Source organism: Cydia fagiglandana, chromosome 1 (genome assembly GCF_963556715.1).
Source record: "Cydia fagiglandana chromosome 1, ilCydFagi1.1, whole genome shotgun sequence".
Classification (NCBI taxonomy): Eukaryota; Metazoa; Arthropoda; class Insecta; order Lepidoptera; family Tortricidae; genus Cydia; species Cydia fagiglandana.
Genome location: NC_085932.1, coordinates 18681429 through 18703200, shown reverse-complemented (window position 1 = coordinate 18703200; position 21772 = coordinate 18681429). Strand labels below are relative to the sequence as shown.

The following is a 21772-nucleotide window of genomic DNA, read 5'->3' as shown; positions in this document are numbered from 1 at the left end:
AAAAAAGTAACATGTGCTTGTTTATTTGTTTATCTGTTTGACATAATCGGGAACTGTCGTCGACTTGCAGTTTTAGTGCGTTACTATTGTTTTTCGCTTGTTCGAGTTTAGGTTTTTTTATTGTAATTTTTTTTATTGGAAAACAGTTTATTTAAAAGTTTGTCTATCATAATTCGAAAGTACTACCGATAGCAAATCGCCCTGCCGCGGGAAAACAACCACTAAAATTTCACGGTGTATACTTATACAGGGTGATTCAGGAGACGTGAGCAGGACTAACACTGCGCATTTTGTAAATTATAAGCAACTCTTTCCTATCAGTATTAGTGAGGTTAACGTTAATTTTGTAGTCGTGTTGAAAAAAAAAGTTATTAATTTATTTACGACATGGATGGTCACCCTAACATTAGAATACTAAACTACCGATATTCTGTGTCAAATTGAATGTCATCACTGTCATCACGGTCTGGTTACTTTTGAAAACTCGTATCTCACTCAGGTTTGACATTTTATTTTCTTCGTAAAAGAGGTTTTATGTTTATTAATTAGATCTTGTATGGTGACCATGATTGTAGAGAATTAAATTTGACCTCACCAAAAAGTTGAAAAATAGGAAAAAGTGTGGTTGTTTCACATAAATACGACGGTGATCGATCAATTACCAGTTACTGAGTGTGCAGGATTAGTCTTGCTCACGTTTCATGAATCACCCTGTATAGATACATACATACTTATATACATAGAAAACACCCATGACTCAGGAACAAATATTAGTGTTCATCACACAAATAAATGCCCTTACTGGGATTCGAACCCAGGACCATCGGCTTAGCAGGCAGGGTCACTACCCACTAGGCCAGACCGGTCGTCAAAAAACAAACAAAAAAAAAATTTAAATTATTTTAAAGCATAGAAATATATGATAACACGAACACGCCGATTCCTATATATTACAGACCTAAGTATAACATGCACTCAAATACCATTAGCACAAAACAGATAGGTACAGAAATCAACCTACATACAAAGCGCGCTCGAGCAACGCACACATAGACACTGCTCACGGACACGATATCTCGGACCAGTTGGGACCAGTGCGAGCGCGAGTGCCATCCGCTTGAGACACGCGTCTGTGAACTTTTTTGTGCAATAATGGAGAAACAAAACAAAAAGTTATTATAACTGTACAGTGGACGGTTGTTTAAATTCAACATTAAACGGTGAATTGTCGTTTTTTAAGCTACCAGTGGTTTCAGAGAGAATGTGTATGCGAATTTATTACATTGTACATGAGAATGCGAATTTATTACACTTAAAAATAAAATAATCGTGTATTTCGCCAATCTCGGAATCATCGCAAGATATTTTCTGTGGCAAATTTGTAATATAAAAATGACATTAAAATTAAAATACCTATTTGAGTTATTAATGTTATTATTAATTTATATTTCCATTCTTCCCGTTTCATCCTCAACAATAAATCAAACAACTAAATACGAGATACGATACGATAGATACGAGTGCCACTACCATGATAGTTTTTTGTGCATAAGTCATAGTTCGCAACAATCGCAACCCTAGAGCGACCGCCGAGCGTAGGTATGAAAAGTAAAGTACATACATGTGATTGACTTCTGTACTTATCTATTTTGTGCCATTAGTGTGTTTTTAACCTTTTGGCCGCCGGACCTAGTCCGCAAAGACGCTCACTCACACGCCAGAGCAAATTTTAAGTAAACAACTAATAAAAAGTTTAGGGATTGCAAATAGTGATATCGATATTTACAATATTTAATAAAAATCTTTTTAATTTAGCTTTGTTCTTATCCTGTTTTAATTTCATTCCAAATTGCCAAAATTAAACATATGTTTTACACCCGAAAATGTTTAAAATATAGGGATTTAACATAAAAAACAACCACTAAACAATGTCGATTCAAGACGTGATATCGCCGCACTAGGCTGTACGAGAAGTCTTTTATACAAGACAACGGCGCCCATGGACTGCCCGCAGTGCAGACCGACAAGGACTGTTTCCGCGCGGATCAATTAATAATAGTCTCTAGGTCAACGGCGTAAGCGCTTGTCGGTACGTAAACTTTATTGGCGTAACGTTAAAGCTGCGCATCATGTGTCGATAAAGTCAATATACCGGAACTGTTTTAGTGAAAATTACACGTGGGTTGAATTTTTTATGAGTGAAGATATTATTCCGGAATTAGAATCTATCATTATAATTTCAGTTTGGTTTACATTAATCTATAGGTAAACTCTTATCAAAAAAACGTTCAACGACTTGTTATAAAAAAATTACACATTAACTTCAATGTTATAACAATAAAAGTAAAGTCTGATAAACAGGTATGTCCCTGTACCACACTTGTGCGAAGCGGTCGCTGCGGTGTATCCCTTCCCACTAAGCTATAAAATAACATCAATTATTTTTTTTATTTATCTCTTCTGCAATTAAATAGTCCACAATCTACAATGGCAAATTTACTTGTCTGACTCTACTTTATAGAGCTAAAGAAGCTACCTGAACTTTAAATATAGTTATGCCTATCTGACTCTCGTTCTACGTATTCTAGTAAGTAGTTACCTACTATTCGTTGAAAAAAATTGGCGATTAACAAGTGTTCAAATACTTAGATAAAAACATATTTCTGACTTTATATTTACTTTAAAAATTCCCATATCGAGTTAACATTCCCATCCCTAGCTGTCTTTTATACAAGACAACGGCGACGAGGAACATGAAAAATGTTGAAAATTGGAGCAATTTTTTTAAATGCCTTATTATAAAAGAAGGGATTTATATAGCGGCTTAAAAAGCAAATAAATGAAAAAACAAAGACTTTAAATATGAACACGAGTGTAAATGAAATTGCAATTGTTATTATTTTCACATTAACTCAGTGGTTGAATTTGTGTCTTGTATACAAGACGACGGCGCCAGCGTATCGTTCTATCGTTGTCTTCTATACCGGACAACGGCGGTCAAAGGGTTAATTCGGTAACATGGGAAAATCAAACAGTTAAACAGTTTCAGTCATCATATTTAACCGTTTAAAATACAAAATTATGAGTTACAAGAAATGTTCTTTTTTTTTTTTTTTTTTTATTATGCATGGGTTTACTCATGGCCACAGACTAGCCGAGGCGTAGACGTGGCCTACGATGGAGCGAGCTCGCCCAGAAGGTGCCTGTTCACTCTTGATTTGAAGGTTGCCGGGTTATAAGAGCACGGAAATATAGACGCCGGCAAGGAATTCCATTCCTTGGCAGTGCGCATAAGGAAAGTAGAAGCAAAGCGCTTAGTGCGAATTGGCGGAATATCTACCAAGTAAGGATGGAAACCGGCCGTGCGTCTAAAAGTCCGATGGTAGAATGGGGACGGTGGAATGAGCTCGTGTAGCTCTTGGGCACACTCCCCGAAGTGCAACCTGTAGAATACCGACAGGCTGCATGGCGACTTTCAGTTCAAGCCTCGTCAGCACCTTAAAGTCCTAAAAAATCCTGCTTAAAAAAATTACAAAAAGGTGACCTTTAAGGTAGGTAATTTATTTCCTTATAATATCTTATTGTGCCCCATAAAGGGTTAAGTATGAACATTTTATGTTTTTGCTGTTTGTCGTAGCGGAAAGTGAAACTTCCATAGAAAGGGGCACGCTGAGCACCAAGTAATTCAGACAAAGCCAATATGCAGCAAATTTATCCAAAAACTGGTTGGACTACCTGTGGATACATACAAAAAGTCGCCATCAGATATATCGGAGCAGCCAAGGTGATCACAAATATCTAGACATGCCTCTTTTGTCAAGCAAGGTGTTAGAGTGCCTGTTCAGATTTTTTTGAGTGCCTCGGCCACTCCCGCATATATCTGATGGGGATCTAACTATACAATTAGCATACGTAAATGATGTCCTATTCAAAATAGAAGTTTCACAGAGACAGTTGGACACCTTCGTTCTATTGGAGCGATCGCTGCGATTACCGCCGTCCCGGATTAGCTTCAATTTTAAATTGTTGATTACTTTCCCGCCCCCACCCCGCGCCACCTCGAACCGAGAATCTTCGCAAATGACATGCTGTTAAATTTTTTAAAAATTGGTTTGAGGAAGTTTTTAGGATGGTTAGCAAAAAATGGGAAGTATCAAATATTGTTCAGATATCAGTATGATATCAAATAGTGTCATGTTCAGTATGAATAAACCATTAATATAATGCTTGGATAACGTTAAAGGAAAATATTTTGCAAACACTTTATTTTTATTAAAAGCAACAGAAACCAGACAAATATCAGTAGGTAACATACTTTATCAGTTCTTACAAGTTCCGTGTGATTTAAGAAAGAGTATATTTTTTATAAACCTGCTGGTAAATTAATAAAATATTTTTTTTTTTTTTTTTTTTATTAAATATCTCTGAAATGCAGAGGTATGATTTATTTTTTCAAAATAAAAATGTCTATACCAAGTGGGAGACATTGTTTTGCCATCAGTACCTCATTTATCCAGTTTATGCGAAGACATTAGGAAGGAATATGACGCTCTCGAAAAGATACCAATTTAAATGTTATATCGCGCCTTCAAATTGAGGAAAACTCCACCTGTATTCAAACCGTGATCAAAAAAAAAACCTTGCTTAATGTTGAAAAATTTAGTAAAATACCGATTTTATGACAAATGATTACCTATCATGACCTAATAATACATTTACCTAATAATAATATTTCTATAAATAATACATTTACAAGTTTTTAAACGGGTAAAAGTACCTAATGGTTGTTCAATTGATAAGTTATTACACTTATGGTAAATGCCCCTATAATGGAAGTGGCAAATCTTGTAAAATAAGTACTTACCTATTTAACTTAATCATTACAATGTTAGAAACTCTGACACGTTAAAGGGCTCAAAATAGGAGTTGTGCGAGTTCATACATTGTCTATATATATATTCTATAAACTAGGATATATTAGAATATTATATTTATGTAATTATTTTACAAGCCTTGCTTATGTAAATAGTGAAAATCTAAAATAAAGATTATACACAAATATGTTTATTAAACCAACTTTATTGTATCCATTAACTAATTATAATAAAAAGCAAGTCGGCCCTTAACGATAACAAGTGTAAGAAAACTTGAAGGGCTAATTTGGGGAATAAACACAAGGGACAGAAATCACGCGCCCACACCTTCATCAAGCGACCCTCACCGATTAGTGGCCGGTGCGCCGGTGGAAGGGGTAGCGCCGTATACATTACTTACGGGGTTTGATTTCACTAGTCACTATTCTCTGTATCTTTAGGTTTTTAAATAAAAGTAAACAAAATCTACCCTCAAATGGCTCCTTAAACCAGTTGAGCGTAGATGAAAACATTACATGGTCAAATAATGTAGGTTAAAGTTAGGTCGTTCAGTGACTGATCCAGGCGGGTTCGTATTTGGTTGGTTAACATATGAATATTATAACTATCTGAAAATGTACAAATTATTTGTTTAGTTTTATTTAAATACCTATAGTCCGTTTTTTTAGCATAAGAAAGAACTTCGCAGAAGTTCGCTTGTGGTTCTAAATCTGGCACTTTTAGCGGTAACAATTTGAAGTAAATTATATGTATTGACCATGCTACATTAGATAATTCAATAATTATTAACAATTAAAGAGCCTGATAAAAACTGCACGCTTGCTTCTGCGGAATTCTTTCTAATGCTAAAAAAACGAACTATAAAGATATACTATAGAGCTCTAAAATAAAAATAAAATAAAAATCGGTTAAGATTTTAATACCCTCTGATGTGCATCTCGATATTCTCGAAGCTCGCACAATCTTGTCATTAGGCATCTCTCTCGCACTTGCTGGTCCACTTGAGATGCTCTGCGAGTCGTATCACAACAATATCAAAACTAACAAATAAGTGCTACTCCTAGTCAATTCACTAAATCATGGCGTGTATTGATCGAATAGACTACTGATTCTACTGAAAGTAAGAACCCTGAGGGCACTGCAGTAGGGCACTGCGAAAAAAGAAAATCGAAATTTATTTATTTTTCACGCCACTGTTCGGAAATGTGGCAATAGATGGTCTAAAACCAAGCTGGAAAGTAGGCAATAGCTGTAGCACCTGAAGCACCACTACTACAATGTTTCATTGTTGTCATCATCTGTCATTGGTGACAGTCCGCTACAGCAATGAGTATCATTTAAAACATAAAAATCAATAAAAGGTCTTTTTTTGCGCAACTTTTTCCTTCAAAAATAAAATTAGGTTATTTATAGCACCAATTTCTTGTTTAAAAAAAAAAGAAATATCAAAACCATTCACTTCATTTTTTTTAACAATTATCCATTCAGTTCACGCTTAAGGCGTTTTTTACTTTTGTAGCTGTTTGTGGTTGTATTAGCAAAAACGCTTCTAATTTTAGAGTCGGTTTGAAGCAAATAACAGAAAAACGCCTCTTAAAAGTGGTAAAAAAAGTAAAAAAAGGCGGGATCTGAAAATACCTACTGAATTGGATAGTGTAAATTATGTTTGACTAAAAAATATAAGAAACGCGTATCTACGCTCGCTATAAAAATGAGTTCTTCTAGTGAAGAAAATGATATTCTTACGCCTACCGAAATTCAAGAGACAGTACAGGCAGTGGCTAGTAATTTGCTACCAGAGAAATCGCGGGCTAGTACTTATAGTTATGCAAATGTTTTCTTATTTCCTCGCAGTAGTCGTGAAAAGCACTATGTAATGCCTCGGCCGGAAACGCTAAAGATGGACTCGTATTATTCGAGGGCCTCCACTAACGTGTCGGCCCTCGAACTCACTCGTCCATCTTTTAGCGATTTTCCGTCCTCTCCTACAATGTACTATACCTCTCTATCGCTCGAATATGCAAGATATATTTTAATTTTGGTATTTCGTTGTAGGGTAGGCCCTCTGCGCTAGTGTAAACCAGAAGAAGTGCCAGCACTCGCAATTCCACCCAACGAGCTAGCGAAAATTAGGCAATAAATGAAGATTAAAAAAAAATCTGCTTTTTTCTTTTACGAATGTGGAGTCGGAATGTTTCCAAAATTCCAAAACTTCCACATGGAATAGTAATTTTCATATCTTTTTATGAAGATAGAAATTTTTCATTTACCTACCAAAGAAGTTTAATTTCTTCTAAAATTTTCCAAAAATTCCCGAGAATATTTCCAACTTTTTGAATATTATTTTCCATAACATGGACATTTTGTAGGTGATCGTAAGCCAGCAATGTACGGCACGTCGACTGTTGTCCCCGGCGCGGCGGCGGTAAATCTCCGCTAGGCTCGGCTAATGGCGGGTCAGGTACCACAATAATACGCCGCCAGCACTGACTCCTGCCTTATTATCAAACATATACTTATCAATTAGGTAAATATTTATTTATATACGAATAAGGAAATTTATATACAAATAAATACTTTATGAACAGTTTATTTCATAGGAAAAAGACAGTAGAAAGACAAATAAATAACTTATGAACTAAATACATCTATAGATAATACTAAATTAAAACTAACAACCCTAAATATATCTAAAATAAAACAAAGAATACAAAAACTACTCAAAGAGACCTCCCCGCGCTACCCCCGGCGCAAAGGTGCCCGTCACACTCGCTGCGTTACCGCGTTGAATTGCGATGGACAGCCTTTGCAATAGGAAAAACCCGGAGCGCGGGTCAAGGCCCCTTTCTTACCGCGTTGAATTCAATTGGGTTCGAATATATAATAAATTAGATTAATAAACGAAGATAATTCAATCGTAAAACATAACTTTATCGGGTCTATCGTGAATTCATTTTGTTACGTACCTTTATTTCCACCGTATTGATACAGGTTACACTGGTCGTGGTCGCGGAAAACGGATGTCCAAGCAAAATGGCAAAACAGAGATTTGTGTAAAACCGACGAAAAGTCTATGAAAGTTAGGGTTAGGTACGCATCACAAATTCAAACCACCCACCACACAACACATATCCGTAAATAGATCCTTTGGCCTAAAAAAAGGTAATTATATTGTAATATGTGTTCAAAACGCGAAAGTGTGTTATATGACATTAATACGAACAGCTATACCGGGTGTGGCCTGTAACATGAGCAAAAAATTAAACTGTAGACTGTACCCCTCATACTGACCAGCATTTGTTCAGCGACTTTTAAAAATAACTTGTGGTTTGATTTTTAATAAACTTTAAAGTTTATTCTAAGACGCAATGTATTGCGAATTTTGTTATGATTAAGGCGTGACAAGCAACGTCAATCACAATGATATGGCGTGGCGATGGCGTCCATTGAACATAATATTTATTTTGTATGAAAAATAGGGAGTCTAAATACTTCATTTTTTTTTTATTGTTGAACAAAAGCGTCACCGTTCGAGGAGTACAATCTATGTTTTAATTATTTGCTCGTGTTACAGGCCACACGCGGTATAGCGGAACAAAAACAGAGAGACGAACCAGATCATCATAACATTCTATTTTAGCAAATCATTATTTCTGTTAAACATTATTTATCGCTGCTTAGGCAATTTTTAAAGCTTCCCCAATCATAAGGTAACGACTATAAAATCAATGATTCTTCACATAAATACTGCCGCAATAGAAAAGTGAATTAAAAGTCAATGGTAGCGATACAATCTTACTGCCTATTGTTGGCGAAACGCGGCAGCCTCCCGGATCACTAAAGTCAACAAGGACAATTAGTGAATGGCACATCTGCTCGCATTGTGCCCCGACAAATTGTCGTTAATGTGCCCGAAACATCTGACTGCTCAAGGTGCGCGGCGCGCGCGTTTGTGCTTATCATCTTTGCGCTATAATCAGATATTGCTAATTTTATTCTATTATAGTTTTTATATTTCATATTTAAGAACCCGAAAAGTTGACACGAACTTACCTATAAGTTTTAAGATTTTTCCGTAGGTACCGTACTTATAAATGTCAACTTTTTGGGTTCTTAAATATTTAGTTGGACGTGAAAAAGTATTAGACCTAGCCATTTGATATCAAGGACTAGATGCATTAAGAAGTGTAAGAGTTCTACTAATAGGTATAGCTTGGCGCAAAAATGTGCACAACAATTTGTTGTTTATTTTGTTGTCAATATGATACGATGTTTACTTTACCTAGGTACCTAATATTTACCGACCGCCTGACTTGCTAGTATATGTATACCTAATATATTACCTACTTATAACATTTACAACCATTGTTATTGTAATACCTTGAAGGAACTGCTAGAGCTTAGTGACATATTTTTTAATAAAAATAACAATTGAAACAATATAGCCGAGTCTGTTGCTTTTATTCCATTCTCCTATCACGTACTAATCCGCTTAAATGTAACCGATCTGTGCTTTTCACACCATTTGCTCCTAAACATACCAAATTACACACATTTATTGACACATTCAGCCGACTTAGACCTTATAGACTATTATATAACGTTCATATTCGTTCACTGTAGCATTTGTGTAATTTGGTGGAAATAAAATATATCAACAAATAATGCGATTTGTGTCGAAAATCGCTGGATTGACGTTTTTGTGTGTTTGATTGACAGCTCGGTTGTGTGCGCTTCGGCATTCCATTTGGACTGTTTCGGACATGTGGATGATCTGACAACGTGTTTGTTATAATGAGTGGCGGATTTATAATGGAAATCTGTTGTAGGTCGTATTGGCTTTTTTGTACACAATATCCTTATTTGTACTGGCAAATGTTGTCAGAATATATCAGTGAATGTATTCGAGGGTAGTACAAAAAATATTGTGTGGCCATGTGTTGCTATGATCCACAGGTTTAAGTATTCAGTGCCTATCTCTACCTAATGATACATACATACTTGTATTCCATTACAAAATAATACTGAATGCCGAACAATATGTTTATAATTAAACACATAATCATATACAAAAATAAGTAATGTATAAATAACAGTGTTTAAAACTGAATAGATCCAAACTCAGCTGTTATTGCAACACTTCAATAAACAGCCTAAGCAAAAGTCACCATCTACAATTTAACCAACTAAGCGTTTAAATTATACTCCGGAGTATTTGTTCCGTTTGTATAATATATTATTATAATATTATAAGAGCCGTCGCACGCGCAGCTATAAAGACGACAACCGCACCAGCAACATATTATATGTATGTGTGTATGATAATACAGGATAATATATTAGCGGGTGATCTGCTTATCACGGTAATATATGGGGGATTAGGGCAATAAAAAGTTATTAAATAAATATATTTGTTTACTTGCTAAGTGGACGCGGCTAGGTAAGGTTGACATGCGTATTACGCACGAATGTTTAATAGTAACTTATAGTTTTGGTAACATGTTACTTTAATGCATAGTACCTACTATGATATATTATGTAAGTTAGTATGATTTAGAGTTTAGAAACAAAGTACCTGATCACTATTTTTACACGACTGCCGAAAAAAGGAGTGTATTGTTTTTGTCAGTTTGGGTGAGTACTTATACATACTATATAACACTTTAAACTCTCGCGTTTTGTACACATATTCAATTACACAAACGGGTCTACCGCGATATAATTTCATTGTTTTTACCTTTAATTCCGACGTTTCAGCTGAGTTGCATCAGCTGTGGTCACGGAAAGACTGACGTCCCAACAAATGTCAACGGAGATATTAATAAAACAACACTAAACTACCCGAAATTAGTTTATAAAAATGTTCGGGGTAGACAAAGAAATTGCAGCTACCCGTTAAAGTTTAATGTTTATTGTCCACGGCACGACACACAACACTCACAGTATCCGTACACTGGTCCGAAGATATATCTGCTGGTTTCAACATTTGAATCACTGGTCCCCAAGTAGACGATAATTTGTAACCGTCCTCTCGATTGAAATTTTTAGGGTGTTTTTTGATTTCAATCGCCTCTCTCACGATCCGCGGATAATAGTGTCGCTCGTTGGAGAGGACTTTGGGTTTATGTAGCTCAATCCAGTGATTGCTGACAACAGGAACGAATCACTGGATTGAGCTACATAAACCCAAAGTCCTCTCCAACGAGCGACACTATTATCCGCGGATCGTGAGAGAGGCGATTGAAATCAAAAAACACCCTAAAAATTTCAATCGAGAGGACGGTTACAAATTATCGTCTACTTGGGGACCAGTGATTCAAATGTTGAAACCAGCAGATATATCTTCGGACCAGTGTACGGATACTGTGAGTGTTGTGTGTCGTGCCGTGGACAATAAACATTAAACTTTAACGGGTAGCTGCAATTTCTTTGTCTACCCCGAACATTTTTATAAACTAATTTCGGGTAGTTTAGTGTTGTTTTATTAATATCTCCGTTGACATTTGTTGGGACGTCAGTCTTTCCGTGACCACAGCTGATGCAACTCAGCTGAAACGTCGGAATTAAAGGTAAAAACAATGAAATTATATCGCGGTAGACCCGTTTGTGTAATTGAATATGTATACATACTATAAATATACAAATATATAAAAATATCTTCGTTTCCAAGTATCAGTCATATCATCACTAACAATAAATAATTAAACATTGGAATATAAATCACACATTATGACGAAACAACCAAACATTTTATGGTTAAATTGCGGCTACTGAGTTTTCTTATGCCTTCAAAAATGTCTATCTTTTGCCAACCCCATATAGACGCTCAAAGATTACGTGCAATGACACAGGCAAGGCGATCCAGAGGACTTACGCCGGTGGCAAATGGACTGGCCCCATAATATGAAGCCCAGCTACAAAGTAGACTAGAAAATAATCTTATCCCACTTACTTTCAATCTTTTGTGAATGTCAGCGTAATATTTCAAGCTATACGTTAAGTTTTATAAAAAGATATAAGTACGTTTCACCTTGCAATATGAATTTATCTACTTACTTAATGTTAGCTGGGTAACGGAATGCACTTAACAGCAATGAAAAGGGGCCACTTTCTACGAACATTTCCAAATATATTAAGAATAGACCAAAAGAAAATTGTCCTTACATGTATAGATTAGCCAAAGACTTCCTGTAATTTTATTTAACTCGTGTAATGAAATATACCGCGAAATTCAATAAACCTTCTAACAGCCTGTAGTTTATAAGTAGCAATAATAATTAAAGGCGGCCGCTAACGAACGGCCCAAAACGAACAAATCGCTGAGAAACGGGCTGCATTGTGGGCTACCGGTCTTAACTCTTGCGCGGGAGCGATTTCTGCTAACGGCGCAGGGTTCCGTACCTATAACTGTTGCAAAAATGATTCACAACAGTCACAACTATGTATGTATATACAGTGTCGTTCATAATAAGATAATATCCTCCGAAGCAATTCAAGTCAATAAACTAAACGTTTCTCTATATGGTAGTCTAGGTATAATTTGTATTTCCATTAATTCATTTTTTTTACTTTCGAGATTTTCCCACTAATTATATTATTAAAATGGGACCGAATCGACAGCCCCTTAAATGTCTTCTACTCGTATATTTATTGACTATTATTAAACCACAGAAGGTCATTTTCAATTAACTTCATTTATCACTTAACTTAGAAGGGGTCATCCATTAATTACGTCACACGAATTTCTAGGTTTTTTGACCCCTCCCCCCCTCCTTGTCACACTTGGTCACATTTGGCAAACCCCTCCCCCCTAGTGTGACGCCACATTTTTTCTACGAAATCGCCAAATCGAATTAAGTAAGTACCTAAGTATTATAAATATTTTATCAAAATATTTTTGACGATATAAATATTAGCAATTTTATAACCCAAAACTGCTTAGGAAAGAAAATTAAACGAATAAAAACGATTATCGTTTAAAAACTTGTTATTTAAATGTATAGCGAATAAAATAATTTAAATAAACTTTTGGTTACTGATGAAGTTAAAGTGACGTCACAAAGTTTGTGTCTCCCCCCTCCCCCATGTCACAATATGTCACATTTTCTTGACCCCCTCCCTCCCCCTAAACGTGTGATGTAATTAATGGATGACCCCGAACATAGTTGTTTAAAAAACAATATGTTCACATTTCAGTTTTTTCAATTATGTTTTACTTACTTGCCTTCTACTCAAAACTACTTATGATCACATTTCAGCGGAAATAAATAATACAGTGGTAAAAGAATAATCATTTTTGTGGTTTTCTACAATAACCTTTTATTATGTACATCCATGGTTTTCTATTAAATGTTTATTTAAATTTTCATGCATAGGAATTTTACATCTTAAAAAAGAAACAAGGGTACAAGGGAAGGGGGGTTTAAAAATAAATAAGGGTTTTCTATTTACCCTTATAACCCTAAACATAACTAAAAGCCATGGTCCTTTGTCCGAAGTATTAAACACGATGGAGAGTTTATCGACACCACGAACCTTACATTGGCCAGGTAATTCTGAACCTCACTTTCTATAGAACTCCTCATAAAGAGGGACTCTAGCACTATGGTCTTATAAAGTATTTGGAAGTAACGATTTGAAAGGTATAAATTCATTGATGCTAAGCCGTTGTGGTGAACGGCGCCATATTAAAATGTAAAAAAGAAAATGAATGTGTTTAAAACTCGGATCGGGTTGTGGTAGTCAGTTGCATCTGTGTAAATTGACTTATTCTATGTCTCTATTACAATCGTCAACGTAAAATTACTTCCAGCAGTCAAAGTATAAGTATGGTTTATCTATCGCTATTTATATGCAAAAAATAAGCGCATAAACTACGATTATCGAGCTACCATGTCGTGCCATGTCGGACGTAGCATTAAGTAGTTATTGTTGTTTGCGTCACTAGGTTTTCACTGGTGAATTTGACTCCGACCACGACAAAACTTCCCCTGTATAGGTTCTGCTATGTCTATGTTAATACTTTATGCCAGGAACTATATTTAATCCAAATCTGTATTAAATAGGTGTAGGTACTAGGTAGTGTAGGTCTCTATGTAGCATGAAATCAGCAGCCAATTATAATCGCATTCGCATTTTGAATTAATATTGATTAAATCGTCTGTTGAAACTGAGGGCGAGGGTGCCCTTAGATTGACAGGTTGTCATCACACGGGTGTTGTGATAGGACAGAGTCATCACATATCACATGACGGATGTAACAAATGTGCCCACTAATTGCCCGACAGTTTTTCTACTTCCCCTGTGCTCATTAATTTATTGCATCGGTGTTAATCGCTTTTAACTTCGCTACCTATTGTTGAAATTAACATTTCCCTCCTCCTTGTGTCGTATTCCTCATCGCTGAGGGTCGTGGCCTCCACGAATTATTTTGTGGACTAGCTCCATCCACTTGTTGCGATCTTCAGCAGTGTGCACTGCATCGTGGTTTTTGAGGTTTAGTGCCTTTTGACAACATTTTGAATTAATATTTATTAAATCATCTTTGATTTTGACTAAATTAGCTTTGATTCTAATTATACTATTGCAGATCCTAAAGTATCACTATTTATACATTGGCATATAATGATGTTAGGTTTACACGTTTTATTTTAGTCTGATTGCTCAATGTACATTAAGACAGAACACTATTTTTTATGAATATTAAACCTAACATTAACGAATCATATTAGTTAACAAGCATTTTTATAGACCGTATATAATTACCTATACAAGAAATAGAGTATTGAGGTAATACGGTTCTTCCCAGAAACGATCAGATACCTAACTCTCTATACCTGTACAGATCGCTATCGGCACTCCAAACACTCCTGCGAACCGATTGAGGAAAACGCGCTAGAAAAATGGTTGATATGAATCGTTCCAATACAACATCAGATATTAAATTAATATGCATGAATGTCCGAATGGGTGTTTATTTGTACCTACATTTGCCTCATATAAAATAAAGCATAGGATACTTTTACTATCACCTAGTTTTAACCTAACAGAAATCAATTTTAATCAAAGTGAAAAATGACTAAAAAGGTACAAAAACGTAATACCCGGTGGAATTGTATTTCGAGCCCAAGATGCTTACTGGAAAAATAATAATTGGATGCTTTGATCCAGAATCCAGAATATTCATTAAATACCATAGTATATAATACATAATTATCATTATGTCGTTGGAAACTTATTTAATAGGTACCTGCTTAAAATACTTACGAGTATTTAATAAAGCTGGTTCCATAAATCCCATAAGATTTTTATACAAATCCTGGCCTTATGGGATATGCTTTGAACATCAAATTGAGAATAATAATTATGTTACTTTCATAAAAGTGATTTAATTAATAGTTATATCTAATTGCAGATTTCTTTATCAGTAATAAATATTCGCTGTATAAACAGTGAAACTAAATGAACCCTTGAAAAAAAGCGACACTCGAAATATTGCGTCATTATTGTTTGAATGATCGTCAAGCTTTAATTAATAGAAGTGATAAAGACACATTGTGGAGTATCTTTATCAAATCAAACTAAGAGTGAAAACAACACCCTTGAGATTATGAATCCTTTATAATGAACGTGTTTTCATTACATCGGAACAGTTACAAGACCAGTGTTTTCTTAGCCTCTTTGTTCATCGTATCAAAGAGATGCAGGGTATCAACATTTTTGTGGTTTTGGTGATAGTGGCTCTCTTTGGGCTAGTCTTTGCGGCACCTGCTGAAGGTAAACTACTAAATTATTCATTTTATCTACGCATGTACGCTCATACATTTTCTTTTACATAATTTTAGGTAGTCATTCAAATACTACAGATGTAGGAAGGATATTTTTGTAAACATGTACCTCCAATCCAAGTACTTAGTCTAAAACTTACACCACCATATGTCGATTCTCTTAACTTTATTGTTCACAGTTTTTTAAAATATTAATGGAATTATTTACCGTAATCAGTTCCATGAAGGGTTGTCAGGTTGGGTTGTTTTGATCTCTGTATCAAATACCTGATTTTCATAACTAACTATAACTACTACACAGCATAAATGATTGCTTTTTTGCAGAGCTATCTGGTGTCGAGCAGCTCCCAGCGATGCTGGTGCGGTCTGGGCCGGCGCAGCTGGCGCTGGGCTCGCCGCAGCCGCGCCAGTGCACCAACGCCGCCTGCGCCAACCTGTGCCGCGCGCTCGGCTGGACCAATGGCTTCTGTCTCGACACCGAGTGGTGCCTCTGCTACAACTAACCTATAACGCTGTCGCACGAGCGCTCATTAATATTAACTAATACCAATCAGCTAAGCCAACCGTATAGTGCGTCAAATCGCGGAATCAGAAATATCAAATAAACTTTCTAAGCGCACTTGCACCATTCCACTAACCCGAGGTTAATCGGTTAAACCTGGAGTTACCAAGGTTACCAGTACATTTTGACACCGGGTTAACGGTTTAACCACTAAACCCTGGGTAGTGGGATGGTGCAAGTGGGCCTAAGCTAACCTATGTACCTAAATGGATTGTAATGGAAAATGCATTAAAATCTTTATTAAATTGCGATTTTAAAATTAGAATGTTTTCTAAATGGAGTTTTTGTTTATTATTTATATAATATGTAATGTTATATAGCTGCAAATATAATATAATAAGTAGGTAATACCTATAACTCGACACGTATGCTTTGACTAAGGGATTTTAATTTCAAGTTTTTTTAAATTAAAAATCCATTCGCACAATACGATTCGAAATAACGCCTGCCATTTTAAGTAATCCTCTACACGCACAAAAGCAGGCACAATACTAAATTTTAAGTCGATTTTCTGTATCAGTTACAACGTCAAAAGAAATTAATCCAATAACTTTGCACACCTCGGGACAGTTAAACTTGCAAACATAAGGAACTTGACAAAATAGCTTATACCTTAAAGCAACCATACCAAATTGAACTTTATCACAAAACCCTGATAGATTAATATTGCGAAATACACATTGGCAAATCTAACATACTATTTGAAGATACACGGCAATAAAAACCAATAGAAATAAAGTCAATTGCAATGCTCTATGGCCTATTTCCTCCTATTCCAAAGCACAAAGCATTGGACCGGAAATATGCGTTTACCTGAATCTAAAAGGTTTTTTGTGAATGGATGAATTGAATGAAAGAGTCCATTCACGACTAGTTTAAATGTCGCGTAAACGTTTTTTGCGTATTTTTGGGGTGTTTAGGGTAGTTGATATTTATTGCAAGTTATGGTAAAAATTGCTATTTTAAACATAAAACTAATAAATTGGAAAACCAAAAGTATAATTTGCTAATTTTTATTTATAATAGTTTGAATTATTGGCATGTAGATAAGTAACTGCATGTAAAATATGCAAGTAGGTAAGTATAACGGGTTAGCGCTGATTAGTTACGCGGATTAGCCAAATAATATTTTGACTTTAATTGACCTTATTTCGATATACGACCTTGAAGATCGCTCACGCGATTGGCGTATGTGAAATCAAGCGAAAGTCGTGGGTGAGATGCGCGCCAATGACCAAGATGACCGTCAAAGTCGTATCAAAACCAATTCAAAACCATATTGTTAAATAAAATAGAATTGAACTCATAACTGAGAACTTATAAACTTGTACCTAGAATTTCTTGACGTAGTTTTTATTCAAATATCAAGGTTAAAGTTTTTTATTTTTATCTTAATGACCATAGCAATCCGAGCATTACTGACCAGTAGTATGTCTAAATGATAAAACTGGTGGATAATTACCTTCACTACGGTTTTGATATCTTCGTCTTTAGTAATATCTGCTCCGTTGATGAGAGGTTTATTGCCGTATTTCGCACTGTTTTGCGACTTCTTTTAGTTTTTCTTCGTTTTTATTGACCAGCTGCCGTATTCGAACTTCAAGATATTAACAAGAGACGACACGTTCTAGATCCATTCTAGACACGTTATAGTTTAGATATCAACTAGTTCTCTTTTGCAGCGCAATTCGGGCAACTAATGTCACTTTTACGTTAGAAAGAGTAAGATATCTATAAGATGTGAATTAGATCTCTAAGTCATATCCTGTGGAAATCGTTCAAGAGTATCTCCAGAATCGCGCAAATTTCAAATTTAACAGGTTAGATCTTAAACATATCGTTATCGTATCTTGGTGATGTCTAAAAGATGTCTATTTCATAATACGAATCGGGCCCCAGGTGCCAAGGTAGCACCTTCCCCGGCCAGTGCTTTAACTGTGGTAGCTCTTATTCTGGAGCCAGCACCATTCACGATTGACACTTTTCCGGTGAAACTCAGTGCCTTTGTTTTTAACATTGTAATGAGATCCTATTTATAATGAAGAATATTTTGGAGCTGCTATTAACTGATAGCTTGGTCTATCGTTTGCAAATGTTTGCTTTGTTTTAATGATTTAGATTTAGTTACAGTGATAGATATTCATATTTATATATGTCGGGAATTGTGGGCGTATCATACTATCAGCAGCACATCAGAACCTTCAATCGTGGATGACGAGGGCCTTCAATGAAATACGTTGTTCAACTCGCAATCTTTACTGCACAAGACTCTTTACAAATCACAGCACGCGATACGTTTCTTATCTTAAGCAAACCAGTGGCTTTGACCCAGGAGCCGCCACAGACGTCAACTTCTCCCGTTCGTTCTCATCGTGCTTCCTCTGAAGGTTGATTGACAGCATAACTTCAATTGTTCTCGACTTCAAAATATTTTAACAGCGCACTCTATGACGTCTTGGCGGGACTGCGTGGAACGCCACTCAGGTGTACGTAACACCCTAGTTTGCTCTATTTGTCAAGGTTTGCGTGATAAAATGCCCCTTCAAGGCGACAGATAGCACATTTCAGCCATTCTCCGACATATAGATATATTTAAATTTATATGATATAATAGTTTATATAGATAGTTTACACTGAAGGTACCACAGAATCATGCATAAATAAATAAACAATACTTATTAATAACTGGGCACCTTGTACCTTGTATCTTTATATGAAATAAATTATACTATTTTTTATCTATTACAAAATCACTTTAGGTCGAAAATTTCAATGATGGATATATTGACTATGATTTAATTCATGACTGTCCCATTATCACAAACATAAGTCGATCCAGTAACGCTCCTCGCCCTATCACTGGCCAGGAACAAAATTAAGTCTGCAATCTCTTCAGGCTCCGCAATCTTCTTCAAAGCAGTGGCATTTTTCCATTCCTCCATTACTTCGTTTGGGTTAGTCATACCTGCATTTTGCAGTATGTTAGTCTTGGTACCTCCAGGATTCACGGCATTCACTCTTACTCCGTGCTGGGCGAGGTCCAAAGCCACGCAGCGTGTGAAGTGACTAACACCAGCTTTAGAAATCGAATAATCCAGGTATATTCCCCCACTAATGACACGATCGGCGATACTCGAAGTATTGACGATGTTTCCCTTACTCTTAATAAGGAAAGGGGCAGCAAGGTGCGTCAAATGGACAATGGAGCGCAGATTCGTGTTCATAACGAGGTCGAAACGTTCCATAAAATTTTCTTTAAAAATGCATGAATCCTTGGCAGTTCCTGCATTATTGATCAGAATGTCCAACTGACCAAAGTAATTGATGGTTTCTTTCACAATCGTTTTGACATCTTCGTCTTTTGTGATATCTGCTGTGATTATGAGGGGTTTGTTGCCGGGTTGTTCGCACTGCTTTGCGACTTCTTTTAGTTTTTCTTCGTCCATATCGACCAGGACCACCTTGGCGCCTTCTCTAGCCAGAGCTTTGACTGTAGCAGCTCCTATCCCAGAGGCAGCTCCAGTCACGATAGCCACTTTGCCTTTGAAAGTCATTGCGTTATTAGGCATTTACCGCTTGACAGATTCTTACTGCAATTTTTTTATCATAATTAGTTTTTTTATAGTTTATTCTTATCTCATGTTTTTATTTCGGAGATAGCATAATTATAGTGCAGAGAAGATAATACTACGATAAGATACAATTAGCAAATAATTGCAATGGTCTGATCTTTTTAGGCCTGTCAATGAAAATTTTTTCAAGGATAAATTCCCAGTAAGTTGAATATCATCTTATTCAAAACACATTAAAAGTTAACTCCGGTAACTAACTGATAAAGTAAATCAATTAACTAAGTTTTTAAAATCACATTTAACTTGACACGTTCTTAACCATCCCCTATCATCAACTAATATCATTAGTCGTCCCATTTGTGTAACACTAAAAAAAATTCTCGCCAGACAGCGTGGCACCGATCACAATGCGCCTGCGACTTTACGTCACTTTAGTTTACTCTATACTAGAAAAATAAATCATCTAGATTTGCTATTTTCCACCTTACTACTAACATATTTACGGATCATAATTGAAATCCTGTTAAATACTTTCAAACATGTTCCGACTTTTTTTCTTCAGCGTCAACTTCCATTTCGCTGTTCAAGTATGAACTCTGTTATGCCAAAAATAGAGTTGAATCTCGTTTAGAAGAAAGAAAGTAACTTAGTAAAGTGTCAGCGGGCCCATTAGCCTGTCAAAGTCGGAATGTCATTCAGGGTGTAATGGATCGCTATAGGAAGGAAGTTGCAGGTAGGAATAACACTATGAATGAGGGGAGGGTCTGCGGGTTTATATTATAGTACGGGGAAGCGGTAGGGTTTTGTAACAATTAAAGTGACTGCGTTTTTATCACCTACTCTTTTAAAACTCACGTGTCTAATAATACCTATACAGCTTCGAGCTTAATAGGTAAAGGTCTTGAAATATAGAGATAATTATGTGACTTAATCACATGAGTAATTAACGGAATCAGACGTACAGGTAAAAATAATAGGGAAAGGCAAGAAGTCTACGTACCGTCCGACCAACATACGATTGCTGAACCTGTGTACCTAATGAAATTATTTTTCTAGAAAATATTTTCTTTTAATCCTTGTGCCTATTTGTAACATTTGTCCTACCCAAAGTTCAAACTAAAAAATACGAGTAGGCAGGAAGATAATGCGAGTATAATGGTAAAAAAATATAATGGCGAATATTTGAGTTTTGATATCATAACTTGTTGCAATAAGCTATAACTTGATACCTCCAAAAATCTTCACTAACTTCCAGAAATAATTTATTAGGTAGGTAAATTACATTCTGCTTTGTCACCTACTGTCATGGCTGGTATTACGCGTAGGTAGGAAAGAGAAACTAGATGCGTGAGAAGTCAGTCTTACGCTAATGATGCCTACGTCTTTTCATTAGTTATGGTGGACGTAGGGATGGGGTAAATCTGACTCTGTAATGTATCGATATAAAACGCTATTATTTTTTAGGTGTAGTAAACAGCGGTTGCTTACAGAGATCATCGCTTAAACCCTTTTTACTTATATTATATTTAATATAGTTTAGTAACATCAGATCAGAAATGACAAAATCATAAAAACTGTAGTTGCAAAAACTGCATTTAAACATTGCACACAAATGCAAACTTAAAAACTCATTACCTGAATGTTAGCCAGATATTATGATTAGAAACACACAAACATACACATATATATCGATAAATAAAATACCACATTCCGTACCTACGAATAATCCGTCAGTGCTGTATTGATACAAAACCTAAACACAACCTTTGGCTACCGGTTTATACTCTATAGCCACACTTTTATTACAAGGATTATACACCTGCCGATCATTTTGAGCCCTATGATATTAGCCAGAGAGTCGAGTATCGGTTACTTGGTAATCAGTTATGGATTTTTTTCTATAGAGTTATTAAAGTAGAATTTATAATACTTTTGTGAAGTCGATTAATTTAGTGCGGAGGTGACCGGATGCGGGCC

At 35.8% G+C, this 21772-nt stretch overlaps 1 protein-coding gene across 2 annotated transcripts in view; it reads left to right on the top strand.

Moving 5' to 3' along the window:
- Window positions 1-16269, top strand: part of LOC134666093 (defensin-like) — a 95424-nt gene extending 79155 nt beyond the window's left edge. Inside the window, exons 2-3 of one of the 2 annotated variants that reach the window (XM_063523251.1) lie at window positions 15575-15650; window positions 15986-16269. In XM_063523251.1, the coding sequence (XP_063379321.1) occupies window positions 15575-15650; window positions 15986-16164 (255 nt within the window). In that variant the 3' untranslated portion in view covers window positions 16165-16269. Of the gene's footprint in view, window positions 1-15537; window positions 15651-15985 lie in introns of those variants that run through there. The other variant, XM_063523246.1, reaches the window with a different exon arrangement.
- Window positions 16270-21772: the final 5503 nt, after the last annotated feature.